Here is a 21,615-nt window from a genome sequence, read left to right on the forward strand (position 1 = left end):
ACTCCTTCCTTTGGTGATTTCTTCCACTCTGAGGGCTTCCCCAGTACCCCTACATAGATGGGTACTGCAGGCATTCAGTGGGGAACACTCAAGCAGAGGGATCATGATGCAGACTCGGGCACGGTGGCCATGATGGTCAGGTGCAAGGAGAAGAGAAAAAGCAGGAAGGAGATTCTCTGTGGCCCCTGAGAGAAGCCAGCCTTCTTTTCTCTCTCGTCGAGTCACCAGAGCCCAGCTCTTGTGCTTCTGTCCTTAGATGGCCAAGAAAATATATTCCTAAATAAACTCTTCTATCGAGCTATATTGAGTAGGATTCTGTATCTCTAAACTGAAAGGACCTTGCCTAGAAGGTCAGGCAGTAAACTCCTCTTGGTCCTGGTTTCTCAAGTTATATCTCTCAGTTTTGACTTGGGGTCCCAGATTCAAGGTCCTTTGTTGGCACGGGCCGGGTGGAGGGGAGGTGAGGTGGCGGGGCTGGGATAGCGGCTCCCTGCACAGATGCCCAAGGGTGGTCCCTGCCCTTCCCCAACCTGGTCTGCACCCTGTTGTGACTCCAAGTAGCCTTCCGGCCCAGTTTCTCCAAATTCTGACAAACGCAGTCATAACAAAAATCAATCCAAAGGTGAATTAACTTTTCCCAACACTTCAAATTCACAGAGAACTCTGGCTTCAGTCCAAGGTATAAGTCAGCCTCTGAACGAGGCCTCAGGGAGAGAGATGATAGAATCCTTATGTTGCGTTCTTTTTTCCTTCCCAAAGAGCAGATGTGCACTCTATCAGATGCCTCTTTTTCATCTCAAATCATCTCACTAAATTGAAAACTTTATGGGCGGAATAACTGCCAGGCCTCGCCCGGTTCCTCGCCCCAGTCCTCTCCAGTTGCTGACTGCACGCGGAGCCAGCCCTGTCCTCAGGCGGGGGGATTTAGGGAGTTTGGGCTCCACACTTGAGGGTCACAGCGGCACATCGCCTTTGGCTCCGATTTTGATCTAAGGAATTCTGCTTAATGTCTGACCCCCGTCCCCACCTTATTCTCTCAGGCCAAGGCTCTGACTTCTTGTCCTCCTTAGTACCTACTTCGCGGAAGAACCAGGGTCCTTGCCTTTTCTTCCCAGCTTCCAGCATGGCACTGGAACCCTCTGTGAGTTTTATTACAGGCCTCTCTGATGCTGTCTGCCTGGCTCTCTGGCCTCAAACGAACATTCCTGCCTTCTCCATCAGGTCTTGGGTCCCAGGCTGGATGCCCAATACCGACTTCTGCCTGATGACAGCTGTCACACCTTCTCTCCAGGGGTGAGTTCTGCCCACTGGACCTCACCTCCTCTGGGAAGTCGGTAGGGCCCCCAAACCCATGGGGTCTTTTGGTTCCAGGTCCTCCCCCACCTCAGCCTGCCCCATTCTTGCAGTACTGCCAAAGCAGGACCATAATCACGCCCATCATTAAAATTCCATCTCCTTAATGGCGGAAGAAAAAGTGGATACAGCTGTACCCTTGGTGCTGAGCACAGAAGAGGTTCCCAGTTAGCATCTGGTCCTTAAAGGAAGAAGAGAGGGAGTGGAGGGAGAGAGAGGGAAAGGGACTCTTACCAAGAACACAGCGTTCAGCAGAGCTGTGGGCAGACACAAGGGGAGTGTAAGACATGCCTAAGTCACAGTGCAGCTATAAAGATCAAGTTCTAGACTGTGGGAGCCGAGGCAAATTCTCTCTGGAAGAGAAGGGGTGAAATAGAGCCATCAGCGAAGGGTGAGCTCAGATCCGCAAAGAAAAGAGCTGAGAGGAGCTCTGGAGGAGTGGGAAGAAAGGCTGGCACTTTGTCTCTGGCTTGGAAAAGACCCAAGGACCACTCCAAGGCTCTGTACGAAGGTATCAGTAAAGGTAAGCTACTGACCATGTGGCCAAAGGATACCTTCTTCAGATACTCTTGCAGGGTGATCTGGGCTTGCCCAGCCCGAGAGCACCACCCCTGAGCATGCGCCTTTCTTCATTGCTGGATCCCATGCCAGGCACCCACATTCAAATGAACAGTCCTAACCCCAAGTGGCCTGCGGGAGCAGAGGAGCAAGGAGGCCACCATGCAATCCTGAGGCTCCATCTTCAACTCACAAGGGTTTGTCTGCTACTGTCCCTGTGCCCAGGCTGATGCTGGAACTAAAGAGAGAGCGCCAAAAGCAAACAAAGAGAAGTCACAGCTGTTGACAGTTTGGTGGGCAAAGCAAGGCACACACTGAACATGAACACAGCAACCTGAGATGGCAGGGGGCAGGATGAAGAGCAGCTCCATAAGTGCCTAGAACTCGCCCTTGTCTTCTATCTTCACCTCTCAAAGGTAGTGGTGGGGAAACCAAGCCTTCACAGCTCAAGGTAACAGGGTTAGTGGTGAAGCCAGCAACTATTTCTAGAAGTGATGCAGTGTGGAGGCTAAAAGCAACCTTTGACATTAGACAAAGTTAAGTCCTAATCTTGGCTCTACCAATAGTTGTGTGATCAAAGAAAGGTTACACACTTCTCTGAACATTAGCTTACATATCTGTAGGTTATCAACAGTACCTGCCACATAGAGCTGTTGTATGAAGATTAAATGAGATCATTTAAGACATTATTTGGAGAAGGAAATAGCAGCCCACTCCAGTATTCTTGCCTGGAAAATCCTGTGGACAGAGGAGCCTGGCAGGTTGCAGTCCATGGGGTCACAAAGAGTTGGACGTGACTAAGCGACTAAACAAGACAATTAGCATACCACAAACAGTAGTTACTCTTTTGGCTGTTGCCATCAAAGAAGAACCAACATCTAATCCATTCTCAGATTTTGTTTGGCCAACTTCATGACCTAGAGTTTGGCTCAGGTGGACTAGGGAAGGCTTTATGTTGGAGATTGATAGAGATTCCCCATGACTGGTGGGATCTAAATCCAAGGATCTGATCAGATGACACTGGTGCAGGCCCAGCTCCAGAAACCCCAGCGGCATGCAGGCAGGCTACTGCAAAGGAAACGACTCCAAGGCATCTAGGGAGTGTGGAGTCTGGGACACAGGTGGGCTGGGAGATGAGAAGGCAGGAGCCAGCATACAGATAGTCATATGGTATTATTCCTTGAGCACCTACTATTCCTCAGACTCCAGGCTGAGTGCTTTACCTCCCACACTTTCCCATTCCCCCCACATTTCCAATTTCCAAATAAGGAAGGAATCCCCTAACTCCTACAGTTAATCAGTATAGAGCCAGGGAGGCCCGCCTGACCCCAGCATCCATGCCTTTCTATCCTGCAGCTCTAGGATCCAGTATGTCCCCGTGAGAACATCTCTGATAGAGTGGAAACAGACAGGACCTAAGTTTCATAACTTGGAATTCATAGAGTAAACTTCTTAAAACTGCAAGCAAAACTGTGTATGTATCTTTTTCTCAAAGAAGTGCTGAAAATACTCATCAGACTCTCAGAGGAATTTGTGAAGCACAAAATATCAAGTCCAATATAAAGAGAGAAAAAGAAGTCCCCAAGACCTTATTCCCAAGCTCTGGAGGAGATAGTGGAAAAGATGAATAAGATTGCTCCCGACAGCTTCTTGTTCCTCTAAACCAGTGGCCCCAGCAAGAGTGATCTCACCCAGATGATGTTTTCTGATGTGACAGAAGACAGTTTTGAACACAACCGTCTCCATCTCAGCAAGCCTAACCTGCCATTCATCCATAAGCTCAGGACACCGTCCCTTCTACAGGATGTCACAGGGAGCCACCACTGCCCCCATTTCTTTCCTGGATGCTGGTCAGTTAGTAGCAAGCATGCCCACCGCCAATAAAGATTAATGAAAAGCTAAAGCCACGTCTACCCAGCATGGGAAATGTCTCCATGGGAGGACAGTCAAAAAAAACCACAGCCTGTTGATGGGACTGCTCAAAGCAACCCCCACTCACAAGTTCTCTCAAGGGCCTCACAGCTAAAAATGTGTCCAGGAACAGAGACATGTTGGGTCCCTTGGAAGGCAGGGCCCAGGAACCCGTGTGGTATGTGTGGGTCTCTCATGGGTACGCTTTAGCCTTTTGTGCCTAAATTTAGCCCCTCAATGCTCAATGGCCTCTGCTTCCTCTCTTTTCTCCAGCTTGAAGCACCAGAGCTCAAATACAGGGTTCAAACTGGCTTGAAGGAAGTCAGGATGTGGTTTCATGAGACCCTCTATTCAGAGGAGACTCTGAGACCAGGTGATGGTAGCACATACTCCTATGAGTCACAGACAAAGTAGGAGAAGGAACTCAAGGAGTTGAAGGCTCTGTGGGGTCCATCTGTGAGAGATAAGGCCTAAGGAGAGGAGGCAAGTTACCCTAACTTAAATCTTTGACTCTCTCCAGCTGATTTATTGTTTTGAACTCAAATGCCCAAACTGTTGGGCTTATGTGGACATCCTACACAGATGGCAGGAATTAAGAGTTAGGTTGGTTCTTTAAAAAGAGATGGACATGGCCCAGTGGCTCAAAAATAGGCAAGGCGGGAAACGTCAGCTTCCATCAGAGCCAGTAAGTAATTAAAGCCATTTCCCCTTCCAGAGTCTTCATTACAAAGAGCAAGAAATCAGATCCATTACCCGGATGGAGAGAACGGCAAGATGAGATTTCCTCTCCAAGTTTCTAAACATTTGCAAAGATGAGAATGTTCAACTTCACTTCCTGGACGCTTTAGGACAGAAACAAACAACCAGAAAGTCCCAAAAAGTCAAGAGCACAGGCCTTTTCTCCACATCTTGTGTGGTTAGGGGGAGAGATATCCCAGAATTCAGAAATGGGTTGTCAGGCTCTGCACACCCACATCAGAGAGGATGCAAAAGGATGGGAGAATGTGTGTGTGCCTGCGTGTGTGACTGTGTGTGTGTCCCGCTAAGTACTTCCTTCACTACACAGCTAATCCGATTAGCAGCTTTAGGAAACTCTGCAATGTTAATTCAAGGGCCCCATTCATAGAACAGCTTGGCCCATGCCTGCCCAGAACTCCCATTCTTCTCACTGCACATAAAACGCTCACAGAAGGACGTTCTCTCCCTGAAGAATGCACTCTCGCCTCCTTACCCCCACACACATTCGAAAGGCTGCTGCCACTTCTCATGGTGGGGGGAATGGGACTGTCTGAAAATGGGCAGAAGAACAGTACTCTCTCCATGTCAAGCACAAAATCAGGTTGATATTAACAGCACTGTCAACCCAGGTGGCCACTGAAGCCAGCATCTGTGCTGAAAGGGTGTCATGAATCTCCCCAGTCATAGGGCCCTGGGCAAGCCATTGGTTGTCTGTGGACCTTCACTTCTTTTTCTGTAGTGTGGGGACTTGGAGCAGAGGGCGTAGCTGGGACAGAAGATCAGAAGGAAGGACACTGGGGGTCTGTACAGACACGATGCCATAGTGTTTCGCTGGAGGATGAAGAGAGGGAAGGGAATGAGTGTGTGGGCTGTGGATAAAGCATCGAGGACCTGTGGCACCAGATAAGGAATGTTTCTGATAAGGGATGGGGAGTCATGGAAGGGTTTTAAAAAGCAGTGCATCAATTTTCTCAGGATGCCATGACAAGTTACCACAGAGTGGGCGGCTTACAAACAGCTATCTATTCTTTCCCAGTTCCAAAGGAGAGCAGTCTGAAATCAGGAGGTCAGCAGGGCTATGCTCCCTCTGCTCTAGGCTCTAGGGGAGAATCCTTCCTCGCCTCATCCTAGCTCGTGGTGATTAAGTGATTAACTGAAAGTCGCTCAGTCGTGTCCGACTCTTTGCAACCCCATGGACTACACAGTCCATGGAATTCTCCAGGCCAGAATACTGGAGTGGGTAGCCTTTCCCTTCTCCAAGGGATCTTCCCAACCCAGGGATCAAACCCGGGTCTCCCACATTGCAGGTGGATTCTTTACCAGCTGAGCCACCAAGGAAGCCCAAGAATTCTGAAGTGGGTAGCCTATCCCTTCTCCAGTGGATTTTCCCAATCCAGGAATTGAACCGGGGTCTCCTGCATTGCAGACGGATTCTTTACCAGTTGAGCTACCTCTCCGCAATCCTTGGTGTCCATTGGCTTGTAGCTACATCACTCTTCATGTGGTCTTCCTCTCTGTGTTCTTCTGTGTCCTCTCCTCTTCTTATAAAGATTCTAGTCACTGGACTCAGGGCCCCCCAAATCAAGGATGATCTCAAGATGCTTAACTAGTTAGATCTGCAAAGACTCTTTTCAAACAAGGTTGTATTCTGGGGTTTGGATAGACATAAATCTAGGGGAACACTATCCAATCTAGCACATGGGTTGCAAGGTCAGGTCCAGGAAGATCACTTGGAAGCAGGATGGGGAAGCAGAAACTGGAGGCAGGGAGACTGATCTAATCAGAAATAATTACCAATAGCCTAGGATCCTAAATGACCAGCAAGGGAGCTCCCTTCTGGGGACCCAGAGCCCTCAGCAGCTATTTTTGTGGCCAGCCCAGCACACTGAGTGGGCTCTCAAACCCACCTAGGTACAAGGTCTTGGCTCACTGCCTGGTCCAGAAAGACTCCAGCTCCTTTCCCAGGGCTAGCAAAGGCATGGCTACATGCACCCTGCTGGTTTCCATTCCTTCCTTCTGGCAACATGGCAGACAGGCTGGTACCACGGAGGACACAGCCTGGGAGACTGGAAGCCTTGGGTTCTAGTCCTGACACTGCAACTGGCTGAATTTGGGACACAGGGCACATCTAGAGAACGAGGCAGACCAGATCATTTCTAGAACAAGGACACTGTTTCATTCAGCAACCAGGAAAGCAGCTCCAAGTTCACAGGAGAGAGCAGGGAAAGGAGGGATCTGGGGCCACAATGCATCCCATCCCCCTCCAGGGATTTAGCCCTGTTCCCACCCCACCCTCCCAAAAACTCAGGGGTAATTACCCAAACTTGGAAATGAGATAACCAATATCTAAGAATACATCCTTTCACACATTTGGAAGTACAAAGAGCGGATAAAGGTGTGGTTCCTTTTAAATTTTTTTTTTTAACCAAAGCAAACGTTTAAAGATCTATGCACAGCGTTGTTCACAGTAGCAATGTCTCTAATAGAAAACAACAACAAAAAAACATTACAGAAAAGAAGAAAAACAGCCATCATGTCCATCTGTATAGATTAATTTGATAAATGGTGGCAAAGTTGTACATGAAATGTGATCAACCTCAAAATACCACATGAAAAGATGCCCAGGGTATGGTGTTAAAGACGCAGGTTACGCAAGAGGGTGTTAAGAGAAATTCCTTTTATGTTTAAAAAATATCTTCACATGACCTGAGAGCAGTAAGGCTGGAAGGGATCCAGCAAACAGATCCTGATGCGGACCCCTAACGCTGGGAGAAAAGGGGATTTTCACTTTATACTTTTTACAGTTTTGAGCTATTGGACTTTTTTTTTTTTAACAACCAGTGGTATTAGTTTAATCAGCAAAAACAATTTAAAATATTCCCATTATGAAAATAAAATAACTGTTTTACATAGATGCAAAGTCCTATAGGCCCTCAGAGAAAAGTAATCAAGATAAAAATAACCTTGCATAAAAACACACCAGAAAAAAACTATATATCTCTAGCTTGGGAAGGAGGAAATATCAGGAAGGTTTATGTTTCAAAAGCCTCATGCCCGAGCCCCCAAAGTTCCCTCCTGCACATAACAGATGTCCATCATCCTCTACTTTAACCTTGAACCCACCTATGTCAGTGTTCTTTCTACAAATACCACTACTAACAATGAGGAAGAACAGGAAGGGCTGATATTTATCGAGCATTTCTCATGTGCCAGGCACTGTGCTCAGCACTCTGCATGTATTCTTTCCTTTGGTCCTCACAACATCACTCCAAGGTGAGGAGTATTACTCTACCCATTTAACAGATGAAGATACTGAGGCCCCACTCAAGGATTCAAGCCCAGACAGTCTGAGGTCAAAGCTAGTGATGGTGACCAGTGCTTTGACTACACTCCTGAGAGCAATGCCCTGTGGGAGCTTTTCACCCCTAAGGCCCCTGGGAGATGATTCAGGGCCTGCCAGTCTCCATCTACTTCTTCCTTCTCCTCTCGCCAACCTTCTACATACAAAAGTGCTGGGCCACCTCTGGGGGATCCAAAGTTGAATCTGTGTGGACTCTGTTCTCTCTCAGCTCACAGGGGAGAAGGAACGAGAAGACAGATTCTCAGGTTTTTAGAGCATGAGGCTCACCATGGTAGCCTTAGAGCACCATAAAGGAGTCAGCAGCAGGGCTGCTAGGCTTCCCTTCCCTGCACATCCTTCAGGCAACCTCCCAGACAGGCGACTCTCAGGCAGCTGGTCATTCAGCTGGCATGGTGGCTGGTCACAGCCCAGCCTCTCTTTGAGGTCTTTTACTTACATTTGCAAGCCTGGGTCCCCATGCTGTGCCATGGCAGGTCCCCCAAGAACAGCAGGAGGATTGCTGAGAGGAGCCACCCTGAGCATTCATGATGATGATGCTGTGCAGTTCTGGAGGGATGAGTGGGGTCCCCAAGCTGGAAAGACCAAGACCCAGAGGTCTCCCTGGGTCCTGCATGGTCACCTCCGCCTGCTTTCCAAATCAACACGTACTCACACAGCTGTAAATTGGTGCAACCACTTGGGAAATCTGACTGCATCTACTAATAACTTACAAATACCCTGTGACCCAGCAATTCCACTCCTGGGTACATAAACAGAAATGAGTGCTTATGTCCACCGAAAGGCAGATACAAGACTGTGAGTAGTAGTTTCAGTTATCATATCCCTAAACGGTCAAATGTCCAAATGGCTCTCAATGGAATAATGAATAAACTGGGGTATTTTCATGCAGAAGAACACAGCACAAGAACCAAAGAGGACAAACTAGAGCTTCACACACAACATGGAGGAAATTCCACAGTCACAAAACTGAGGGGGAGGAGACACAAACAGCACACACTGCCCGGGTCCATTCACGTTGGCGAAATGCATCCGTGTGGAAAGAGGTCAGACGAACGGCTGCCGTGCGGTGGGTGCTGGCTGGGAGGGGGCATGAGAGGGAGTCTCGGGGCTCTGGAAATATTCCACCCCTTGGTCTGGGTGGTGGCCACGTGGACTGGACACAGAAAACTACATCATACTGCGTGTCTGAGCTATGTGAAGTTCACTAATTTTTTGTTCGCATTGCATGGCTCACGGGACCTCAGTTCCCTGACCAGGGATTGAACCCGGGCCATAGCAAGGTTTCCTAGTTATAAGTACTAAAATAATATAACAAAAGTGAAGTGAGTGAAAGTCGCTCAGTTGTGTCCAACTCTTTGCAACCCCATGGACTATACAGTCCGTGGAATTCTCCAGGCCAGAATACTGGAGTGGGTAGCCATTCCCTTCTCCAGGGGATCTTCCCAACCTAGGGATCAAACCCAGGTCTCCGATATTGCAGGCAGATTCTTTACCAGCTGAGCCGCAAAGGAAGCCCAGGAATACTGGAGTGGGTAACCTATCCCTTCTCCAGCAGATCTTCCTGACCCAGGAATTGAACCAGAGTCTCCTGCATTGCAGGTGGATTCTTTACGAGCTGAGCTACCAGGGAAGCCCAATATAGCAAAAAAGAAAATTAAAAAAAAATTAATCACACAGAACTTACAATCTGATCAACTTCTCTAGGACACCAGTAAGAATCTGGCAGGGGGCGGGGATGGGGGGGCATATATGATGAGCTGGAATGAGAGAATTATGAAGAGATGCTTCCTTTGGTTGGAGCTCAATTATGATGCAATTTACACACCATGTAAATAACGGTGTGAGAAATAATTTGGGTTCTGAAATCCCATTTAACATTCAAATGGACTTTTCAAACCGTACAGGAGAGGTCCCCTCAAATCCAAAGAAGTGATAATCATAAAGCCAGACACCAAAAGAAGCTTGTTCCTCCCTTCTCCCGGCCACAGGCGATGAGGACCCCTGACCTCCTGACAACCTTTGCCCTCTTGCCTTCCTCTCAGCCCTACATCCTGTGTGGAGCTTGGCCTAGTTCTTGCAAGCTGCTCATGTTCCCCATGAGCCCTGGCAGTTGCCCCCACCCTGCTGAGCACAGTCCTACCGCACCCCGCCCCCCCCCCAACATAAAGAAGGAGCAGACCTTGGACAAGAAGGGAGCTTATCACCAATTCAGCAGAGGTTGCCATCCCATTTCCCACCCCAAGAATGACCCCTCCCTCGGTATGGAATGTCCTTCTCTCCTCTTCGACTCCTTCTCCAATATGGGAATCCCGTCCACCTCCCCAGGACCTCCTCCTCTGGGAAGCCTTTCTGACTCCCCCACACCAGCAATGGCACCCTTCTCGGTGTCCCTACTCCCCCTGTGCTTCCTGGGACCTCTGCCTCTAACTCTTCATTCGTTTTGCATCTATTTCCTCCACGAGCTGGTGAACCCTTAAGAGACACCTCAGTCTATACCTTCTCAGGATTTGGCACTAGACCTGGCACAAAATGAACACTCAGTGTAGGTTTCAATTAATAATTGAGTGAGTGAGCGAGTGAGTCAACTGGGACCATACCCAGAAATATGAATACAGTGTATTCGCCTTCCCTCCCAAATGAATACAGATCCCAGGGCCTTTTGTGCCAGGAGATGCTGAAATGGAGAATTGGTAAATTAGTTCTAGTGGAATCTTTGAGCTGTGGGGGCGGGGGGGCTTTGGGGATGTTCTTGAATGCCACCAAGCAGAGGGGAAGGGGTGGCCCTGACAACCCCTCTTCCACCGTCACCACCAGCGAGTGGCATGGTAAGGCTACCCAAGCATCCAGCCAGGAACCCAGCAACCTCAGGGCTGCAGATGGGATGTTGAGAGCAGTGGTAGAGGGGACTCCATCAAGCTCCCCTAGCCATAGATAAGCAAATTACATTTCCATTAAGAAACATTAGGCAGGACCCCTGCCACCCACAGAGGAAAGCCCCAGCTCTCTCAGGCCACAGACACTGGGTACCATGGGAGTTGCCTCCACTCTGGGCACATTCCCACCCACCCTGTCAACAGGCACCTCGATCATCTACCCCAACTTCTCCAGGTGCCTCTATCTTCAATAGCTCCCCAAAGAGCCACCCTCCAGTGATGCACAGCTTCCTCTGTTCCTTAAGGCAGCCCCTTTCATACTCCCTGTCTCTGCACACAGTCTCTCCTCTGGCTGAAATGTCTCTTCTTGATTCTTCACCTAATGAACTCCTATTCATCCTTCAAGACACAAGACCATTCCCATGATGACTTTCTTGGCCCCACTGCTCTTGATTCGTTGTAACCCTTGCCCGGAGGAATGACAGTTTATCTATCTACGCTTCAGTTTCATTCCGCTGGACTGGGTGCCTTAGTGATTCCATCTGTCATTGCCTGAGAACATGCCACGTGCCAGGCACCAGGTTAGCCCATTCCTTTTGGAGTAAATCCTCCCAACCCCTACTGACCGGTGTGCTGGTTTCATCCTCATTTTAGAGACAGGAAGACTGAACTCTGAGATGTTAGTGAGCTCGACCAGGTCTAAGCTCTGTCTGCCTGGCATGAAAGCTCTCCTTGAAGGCGGAGGCCACACGCTATTCCTCTTTCTCTTACCAGCACTGCACTAGACCCATGAGAGGTCTAAAAAGGGAAGTATCCAGTATTATAATACAGTAGAGTGTCATTGGAGAGGAAATGGCACCCCACTCCAGTACTCTTGCCTGGAAAATCCCATGGACGGAGGAGCCTGGTAGGCTGCAGTCCATGGGGTCGCTAAGAGTCGGACACGACTGAGCGACTTCACTTTCACTTTTCACTTTCATGCATTGGGGAAGGAAATGGCAACCCACTCCAGTGTTCTTGCCTGGAGAATCCCAGGGACGGGGGAGCCTGGTGGGCTGCCGTCTATGGGGTCGCACAGAGTCAGACACGGCTGAAGCGACTTAGCAGCAGCAGCAGCAGCAGCAGAGTGTCATCAGTTATGCAAGACGAATGCTCTGGAGATCTGCTGTATCACATCGAGCTTGTAGTTTCCAGTATTGTGTTGTACATTTAACATTTTGTTAAGACAATAGATCTCACGTTAAGTGTTCTTACCACAATTTTTTAAAGCCTCAAAAGAAAGGAAAGGAGGGTGGGTAGAGGGGTCACAGGTAGGACAGAAAGTGTAGCATCTGGCACACAGGAGCCTTGGTCACTGTCAGCCACACAGCCTATCATCTCCACAGTGCAGAACCCTGGGCTTCTTTCTGAGATTGGAGATTCCACAGAGGGGAGGCGTCTGAGTACAGGGGGCAGGGGGGTGAGGAGAACTCAGGAAACCAGTCTCGTCACTGCCTACCCCAAGGTGAAGGCATGCAAGGAGGGTGGGAGAGGTGCTGTCCAAGCTTTATACGCCTTGTCAGTGTTTCCTGGCCCAGGGGGGATTTCCACCTGGTTTGTAGGCCAAGCAAGTGCACAATACCCCTGTTTCCTCGCCATCTCCCGCCACAAGCATCTTCCCACTACTAATCAGCATCAGCATCACCACCACATGCCCTCAGTGGAGCCTCTCTAGGAATTCTCTCCATTTGGGAGGTGCCAGACCCTGAGGCCAGAGTCCTGAGAACCTGTGTTGAGTTCAAGTCTCTGAGCTTAGGGTTGAACCTTTGGATAAAGAGGCAAATGGAGGTCTTCTTAGAAGGACAGGTAAATTTCAGCTTCCCAGCCTGCAATGGAGAAGAAGTGGTCCCTCTGGTTTTCCATTGACAGGTGGGCCCTGGACCAACAGGCCAAATACCAATGATTTGTGGTCCACATCTACCCACGTCTGAGTCCCCGCCCTTTCCTCCAGGGCAGGGGCGGAGGGGACACCTACCTGGGTCCAAGCCCCTGGCCCTTCCTTCCAGGGCAGGGGTGGAGGGGACACTGTACTTACCTGTGCTGTGTCCCATGTCCTCCACTGACTGCTTGACCCAGTCATGGGCTTTGTCGATGTGAAATAGCTTCAGGTCCTCTTCATCTAAGGCAATGTCTCCCCAAAAGACAGCTGGGAAGGAAAAATAGAAGTGTATCAATTTAAGCTGGAGATCAAAGAATGAATTTACTAGTGGCCCAGAGGGTATTGGAAGCTAAGTAGCAAACTCTAGAAAAGATAGTCCATCCAATCAAATTTCTCCCTGAGCCTAAGAGACAGGACTGGTAGAGAGAGAACAACAGATAATAAATCTGTGCATCAAAGCCACAGGGCTGGGGCCAACTGAACTGAAGATTAAAGGCCTAGGTCAGGAAAATGCAAAACCAGAGTGAAATATTGTCTCACGTCTGTTAGAATGGCTGTTATCAAAAACACTAGAAAAGGAAGTGTGGGCAAAGATGTGGAGAAAAAGCAACCTTTGTGGAGACTTCCCTGGTGGTCCAGTGGCTAAGACTCTGAGCTCCCAGTGCAGGGGTCCTGAGTTTGATCCCTGGTCAGGGAACTAGATCCCACATGCTACAACTAAGACCCAGCACAGCCAAATAAATAAATATTAAAAAAAAAAAAAAAAACCTTTGTGCACTGTTGGTGGGCATGTAAATTGGTACAGCTCTTATGGAAAACAAGCTTTCCTGGTGGCTCAGTGGTAAAGAACCCGCCTTCCAATGCTGAGGACACAGGTTCAATCCCTGGGTCAGGAAGATTCTCTGGAGAAAGAAATGCCAACCCACTCCAGTATGCTTGCCTGGGAAATCCCACTGAAAATGGAGCCTGGCAGGCTACAGTCTATGGGGTTGCAAAAGAATCAGACATGACTTAGTGACTAAACGACAAAAGCCATGGAAAACAATATGGCAGTTTCCCCCAAAAATGAAAAACAGAACTACTATGTGACCTAGCGGTTCCACTTCTGAGTACTTACCTAAAGAAAATGAAAACACTGACTTGAAACAATATCTGTATCTCCACGTTCATTGCAGCGTTATTTACAATAGCCAAGATATGGAAACAACGTTAAGTGTCAGCCATGAAAAAAGAACAAAGTCTTGCCAGCTGCAACAACATGGATGGATGTGGAGGGCATTAGGCTAAGTGAAATAAGTCAGACAGAGAAAGACAAACATCACATGATCTCTTTTACATGCAGAATATATATATTCCACATGAAAGCTTATATGTATATATATATACAAACATGGTTGCCAGAGGCAGGGAGTGGGGCAGGTGTGGGATAAATAGGTAAATTATTTTTATTGTTTTTATTTTGTTGTTGTTTAAATAAGTTGAGTTAAAAAAAAAGAATCAAGCAATTCATAGTGGGAATGAAAAGGAATGGAGAGAATCTGGAAAATCAGGAACTTGGGGAGTTGGAAGAGCCAACCTATTCTTATCACTAAACAGTAAAAGAAAAACTGAGAAGGCCTTTGAGTAACAAAGACTGATTAAAACTCAGGCTCATGGTGTAGAGAACTGGGAACCCTCAGTCAATGCCAGCAGAGGTATAAAATGGTATACTCCCTATGGAAGGTGTTTGGCATTTTTCTACAAAGTTAAATTTATCACAAGACCCAGCAATTTCACTCCTAGAGATCTCCACAAAGGAAATGAAAATATAGGTCCACATAAAGACATGTACTCAAATGTTAACAGCAGCCTTATTAATGTGCTGTGCTGTGCTTAGTCGCTCAGTTGTGCCCAACTCTTTGCAACCTCATAGACTGCAGCCCGCCAGGCTCTAGGAGCCTTATTAATAATTGCCCCAAACTTGAACACAACCTAAATGTCTATCAACTGTTGAATGGATAAACAAAATGTGGTCTATATATATGATGGAAAACTATCTAGCAATTAAAAAGAACAAACTTAAAAAAAAAAAAGAAGTCTTGACACAGGCTACAATACGTGATTCTAAAAAACATCATGCTAAGTGAAAGAAACCAGATGCAGAAGACTACATCTTATACGATTCCATTTATATGAAGCATCTAGAAAGACAAGTTTATAGAGCCAGAAAGAATAGTGATTGCTTATGGCTGGGGGTGTGGATGAGATCAGACTATAAGTTGCCATGAAGGAATTTTTCCAGGTAGTAGAAATGTTCTAAAATTGGACTGTGGTGATGGTTTGCACAACTACCGATTGGCTTAACCCTTTGAAATTTGCACTTCTTTTCACCTTGTTAAATAGTGTAACAAAGTTGGCTCAGCCAAAGATGGTTTCCAGCTGAGGGTCCTGCGCCCCTCTCACCTTTCTGAAGATTTAGCACAGGTCCACAATACAGGGCCATCTTTTCCTCCAAGGAAAAACATCCTTGTCAATGATGCCTTCACAGTGTGATCAGGAGCACCCCTCACATTCTGAGAGCAGACAGAGAAGCAAGAGGGCAGAAGGCAAAGGGAGGATATAACAGGACCTGGGAAGACTTCAACAAGCCAAGGAAGTAGCACAATGATGTTCAAGCTTTTGTGCCCACATAATTTTTCAAATATTTTATTTATTAATTATTTTTTGACTGTGTTAGGTCTTAGTTGGGGCATGTGGGATCTAATTCCCTGATCAGATCAGATCAGATCAGTTGCTCAGTCGTGTCTGACTCTTTGCAACCTCATGAATCCCAGGCCCTTGCCTTGGGAGCATGTAGTCTTAGCCAGTGGACCACAGGGAAGTCCCCAAAATAATTTTTAAAAGCCCAATATCCTTATGTATATTGTGAGCCTAACATTTAAGATTTCCCCCCATGAGTTTAAATACATTTTTAATTTTGTTCACAAGAAGTAAAAAAAAAAAAAAAAATAGTGAACATTTTATACGATGAAGATTGACTATAATTATAATAAATGTTTCAGAACGTGATTTGGTAAAATAGATTTAACCATCTTATTGAATAGCACATGCTACATCAGAAAGAAAACAAGGAAATATTCATCTTGGGTTTTATCAACATATCTTGAAATAATGAAAGTTCAGAAACCATTTCAGTTATACTTAAAAGAATCACTGTCGTTAACTCTTATTTCAGTTGTTTTGAATTCAAAATATTCCACTAAGCACCATGCATCCCCCTAGACAGAGACTCATACAGATAGGAAAAGACAGGAGAATGCCAGGTCTAAAGTGCCTTGTTTTTAGTTGTGTTCACCTCTTTGCGACCCATGGATGGTAGCCTGCCAGGCTCCTCTGTCCATGGGACTCTCCGGGCAAGAATACTGGAGTGGGCTGCCATTTCCTTTTCCAAGATACCTTGACTCATCATCAGAGAAGGCTGCTCTGTGAGCAGTCATTCCTCATTTTCCCTTTAGTGCTCAGAGGCTTTTGTACTCCAGGATGAGTGACGAGTGATGCTTTCTTCAGTAAAGCTGGGGAGGGACCACCGTGACCAGGGCATCCTCCAGCAGTTTTAATGCAGAATCTTGTGTGGAAGCTTTAGAATCTGGATATTCATTCCCTTAAATTCTCTGCACAGTGCAGCCCTTTCTAAGTCTCTGGTACCCCTGCACACACCAGTTTGCAAACCAGAGAGTAACAGAGGTCAGGGCAAGGGAGCTTCCTAAGTCAGAGGGCTGCCGAGAAACTCCTCCTGGGCTTCCTCAGCCCGCCTTGGTCTCCATCTGTTTTCCAGCCCTTCAAGGCCCAGCACTCAGGAGTCCTGCTTCAAAGGGAAGGAGTCCCAGGCTGCTTCCCACATAAGGAATTCTTCCTGAAATCACTTCCAGCCTGCATGTGTTGTATTGTTCACCTGGGGAGGTAGGTTGATTAAAAACATTAATTTTAAGCCAGAGGAGTCCTGGGTTCAAATCCTGTTATGGCCATTTGATAGCTGTGTGACCTTAAACATATCATTTGACCTTGCTGAGCCTCGGTTTCCTCATCTTGAGATAGAATTACCTACCTTGCAGAGTTGGCAAGAACTAAATGAAGTAAGTGTGTTAAACACTCAGTACGACAGGTCCTGGCCCTCAGGGAGCATTCAGTGAGGAGTCGCGTCACTGTAATTTTCACTGGGTTCCCTGTCTTTCTCCTACTCTGCTCTGTCTTCATCCAGAAGCCCCTTTCCTGTGAAGCTCACTGAGCTCCCAACAGCCATATCTCTGAATGAAAGTATTCCTCCCACTCCTGAAACATGCCAGCCTTTCTCTGTGTTCCTTTAGGAAAAACAGTCCCAACCAGACCACATCAACCAGACCACAGGAGCTAAATTGTGTCTGTGCATCTACCTAACAAATATTTACTGAGCCCACAAATGCAAGGGTGGGAGTACAGGAAGTGAAGCTGGGGGTGTGGGGAGGAATAGTGTATTCTATAATGCTTTAAATTAATATTGGATTGTCCATATGCAGTAATTCTTGACCTTTCTCATTCCCATTTTATAGATGAAGAAACTGAAATTCCGAGAAGAGAATGACTTGTTTGGGGTCACACAGCCAGCGAGTGGCAGAGCCAAAACAACCAAACCCGGGCTTTTTTCAGTTCCCACGTTTCCTTCCTCAGTTTCCCATTCTACCAGATTCCAAGTGCCTTGAGGACAGGCTCCAGCTGTACACATATTTCATACAGCAAATCTCACTTTATACTAAGAAAAGCCATCATATAGGTGCTCTGGCTCAGAGTGAAGTACTGAATGAGACAAAATGTCCAAGTTGTGCCTGTGTAACCGTGAACAAATAGCCTCTCTGAATCTCAGTTACCTCATCTTTCACATGAGAATAAATAATTATAATAGCTTCCCCACAAGGTTGTTGTGAGCATCAAGTCAGATACTGTGAGTAAAGTTGGCACCAGGCACCACTGGGTAAATATAAGATGCTCAGCTGAGCTGCACCTTCCAGACGTGAAGATCCTCAGCAATGGCTCCCATTAATGGTGATGGACAGTGAGATCAGGAGAGGCTGTAACAGGTATGACCTCTCCCACGCCCACAAGGGGGTCATTGACTTACCACTAGCACCCAGCCCAAGGCAGCCCTTACCCACAGCCCCACAGAAGGGGCTGGCCCAGCCTGCCCCTGGGAGCACACACTGGGAAGACCACAGGGTCTGTCACCGGACTGTCCATCTCAGGACCCAGAGAGCCCCCTCCCACACCAGCCTAGCCTCCTCTCCTGTGGTCCTGGAGGGTCCCTGACACCAAATCTGATCTCACACACTGCCCTTCTGTCTAACGGATGCTGTCTTGGAATCCTAAAGGCAGCTCCTTTGTCCCTCAAGGAGATCAAACCAGTCCTTCCTAAGGGAAATCAGTCCTGAATATTCACTGGAAGGACTGATGCTGAAGCTGAAACTCCAATACTTTGGCCACCTGGTGTGAAGAACTGACTCCTTAGAAAAGACCTGATGCTGGGAAGGATTTAAGGCAGGAGGAGAAGGGGACAACAGAGGATGAGATAGTTGGATGGCATCACCGATCTGATGGTCTTGAGTTTGAGCTCCGGGAGTTGAAGATGGACAGGGAAGCCTGGCATGCTGCAGTCCATGGGGTCACAAAGAGTCAGACACGACTGAGTGACTGAAACCTGTCCCTCAAAGACACAGTCCGAGAAGGCTGCTGCCTGTCACCTAGATGCCTCTCCTAGAATGATTCACCAGCACTGCACTAGGCTCTGGAAGCTCCCCAACATCAGGCCTCAGACCAGAGTAAGTGGTACCCCAGAAGAGAGGTCCAGAATCAGCTTGTCATCTCCAGTCCTACTCTGATCCCATTCCATAGACATGAGCATGATGTGGAGAGAGGCTGAGTGATTTGTTCAAGGTCCCTAAACAAGGCATTTCACACAGCCAAGGCTCCAGTCCAGGACGATTCTCATTATGCTGTCATCTTAACTAGTACAGTAGAATCTGTCCACATGCATCTGGGAGCCAAGAGTGAAAATCCCAATGCCAAAGGGGGAAGACATGGGCTTTGGATATTCAAAATAAGCCTGACGCAACAGTGGGGAGCCATCACCCCAGACTCCAGTGACAACGTGCATGCTCTTCTGCACCTAGTTCCTTCAACAATCTCAACCAGTGCCCCATACGAGAACTCAAGAATGCTCAGGAGTCAGCTTGGAGGCAGGTGCTGTGACCCAGAGGTCACAACTTCATGTCAACACAGTATCTACTGTGGGTTTATGGCTCCTCCTCCAGCAGAAAGGCACGATAAAGAGCAGACTGAGGAAGGAAGGCAGGATGTACACATTTACTGAGCCAAGCACACAGGACGGGCTCTGCCTGCAAGAGAAGGATGCCAACAGAGCCTCCTGCCACGCTCCCATCTTCAGAGGTGGGCTCCATCTGACTGCAGGGACTCTGAGGGCTGCATCCATGGAGTTACAGAGGGAGTCCATTTCTGAAATAGCCTCTCCTCTCAACTAGACAAAGCTTTTGTCTCCTGTTTTTTTTTCCAAGACAACTTGTGGGTCTCTCTTGAATAGACTGGAGAGTCCTCTTGTTCCAGAAGAGTCACAGGACGTTCTACCACACCTGAGCTGCTCTGAGTCCTAGGGCCAGGCCATTCTACTAGAAATTCTCCTCTACAGTCTCATCACGTTCAGTCGCTCAGTCATGTCCAACTCTTTGTGACCCTATGGAGTAGCTCTCCAGGCTCCTCTGTCCATGAGATTTCCCAGGCAAGAATACTGGAGTGGGTTGCCATTTCCCTCTCCAGGGGATCTTCCTGACCCAGGGATTGAACCCTCATCTTCTGCATTGGCAGGCAGATTCTTTACCATCTGAGCCACCAGGGGTTTCATCACAACAGAATTTAATTAACTTCTATCTTCGAAGTTTCATGAAGGCAAAGATTGTCTGCCTGTCCTGTAGGTCCATCTTCAGCACAGAGAGCAGGAAACATCTGTTGAATGAAAGCCTTGAGGAACTTCAGAAGACTGTCTTCTAGCCTGAGTCTCTACACCCGAAGATGAAATCTGAGACCCAGAAAGAGCTTCTCGACCCTCCTTTAAGGGTTTTTTATATGTGAAATAGAAAGTGCACATTCTTCTATAGGGATGGTCACTATGTCTCTATCCAACGGACTAAGGCATATCAGAAAATGAGGACAGGCCATTAGCTCTAAACCCCATAGGAGATAGTCACCAAGCCACTCTCAAGATGAGCAAAAAGTATGATGCATAAAACTCAGGTTGAATAACTACCCACCATAAAACCAGGACCCAAGGTACCACTAGAAGCTCTGTTAATGCGGGCAAAGATTTTTGTCTACTTTTTTTGCTACAAATATCCCTAGTGCCCAGAACAATGTCTGACATCGAGAATATGCTCACAAAATATTTAGTGATAAATTAATGAAAGGAAAGTGTGTTCCAAATTCTATTTATGTAAGTTCAATGCCCAAAGCCTGGCTAAATTATTCTTCAACCACCTGCCTGGGAAGTAACCAGGTCTCCTTCCTTTTGAAATGACAGGCATATCTGAAAACATTAAATTTTCAATAGATAGTGAGTCTTGTTTCCTGCATCTATTCTGCCATTGTGGCCCCAGGGAGGGAAGAAGGTGAAGGCTACTTCAGGGAAGGAGTTGGATATGACCTGGGGAGTCCCCATCAGCAGAAGGGTGAGTAGGAAGAAGCCTTCCACATCAGAGGATATGAATGGGCCATGTGGTGTGAGGGAGCCTGTGCACACAAGGCTCTTAGGAAGTTCCCCAAGGTATAGCCCAGTGCGGCTGCAAGTCTAGAAGCCGCCCACCCACCACACACAGGGGCAATGGGACAATGGGAGCGGAGGGCAATGTCCAGAGACCTGGGCCAAGGGTGCTTCCAAATCTGGTCCCAGCACCTGGTGTCTGGGACTCTGGGTGCTCCCACATGCCTAGGGAGGATGCAAGGGCGTCAAGAGGGCCAGTGGAACAGCAGAGGCCTGAGGTCAACATGACAGGCCATAGAGGATGATTGACAACCAAAGCCAAAGGATCAAGAGTATAGCCTTTACCAGCGGGATCAGCATGTCAGGCTGAAATGCTAGAGCTAAGCAGATACCCCTCAGTATTTTATATTATTTTAATTAATTTAAATTGCCACATGTGGCTAATTGCTGCTGCTGCTGCTAAGTCGCTTCAGTCGTGTCCAACTCTGTGCGACCCCATAGATGGCAGCCCACCAGGCTCCTCCATCCCTGGGATTCTCCAGGCAAGAACACTGGAGTGGGTTGCCATTTCCTTCTCCAATGCAGGAAAGTGAAAAGTGAAAGTGAAGTCGCTCAGTCATGTCCAACTCTTAGCGACCCCATGGACTGCAGCCTACCAGGCTCCTCCGTCCATGGGATTTTCCAGGCAAGAGTACTGGAGTGGGCTGCCATTGTAAGTATACAGTATGTGCACGTCTACATGCATGTTCAGTTGCTCCCGTTGTGTCTGACTCTTTACAACCCTATGGACTGTAGCCCACCAGGTTTCTCTGTCCATGGGATTCTCTAGGCAAGAATACTGGAGTGGGTTGCCATGCCCTCCTCCAGGGGATCTTCCCAACCCAGAGACTGAACCCACATCTCCTGTGTCTCTTGCATTGCAGGGAGTGTCTTCACCACTGAGCCACCGAGGAAGCCTAAGTATACAATATAAATAATATAAAATAAAATATTGTGTAACATACAATATAGTAATATAAAATAACAAATTCTGTTTAATTAAAATAGCAGCAAAAAAGGATCATATATCTAGGAAAAACCTTGACATAACTAGTAGTCCTATGTTGGGACTTCCTTGGTCCAGTGATTA

The 21,615-nt window shown here is 47.5% G+C and overlaps 1 protein-coding gene across 1 annotated transcript in view; it reads right to left on the minus strand.

Annotated features, from left to right (window-relative positions):
• The window catches only part of TLL2 (tolloid like 2), a 151,524-nt gene that overhangs the window by 92,954 nt on the left and 36,955 nt on the right, over window positions 1-21,615 (minus strand). Inside the window, exon 2 of the mRNA XM_019953203.2 lies at window positions 12,869-12,979. Within this exon, the coding sequence (XP_019808762.2) occupies window positions 12,869-12,979 (111 nt within the window). The remainder of the gene's footprint in view (window positions 1-12,868; window positions 12,980-21,615) is intronic.

Source organism: Bos indicus, chromosome 26, assembly GCF_029378745.1.
Source record: "Bos indicus isolate NIAB-ARS_2022 breed Sahiwal x Tharparkar chromosome 26, NIAB-ARS_B.indTharparkar_mat_pri_1.0, whole genome shotgun sequence".
NCBI classification, from domain to species: Eukaryota; Metazoa; Chordata; class Mammalia; order Artiodactyla; family Bovidae; genus Bos; species Bos indicus.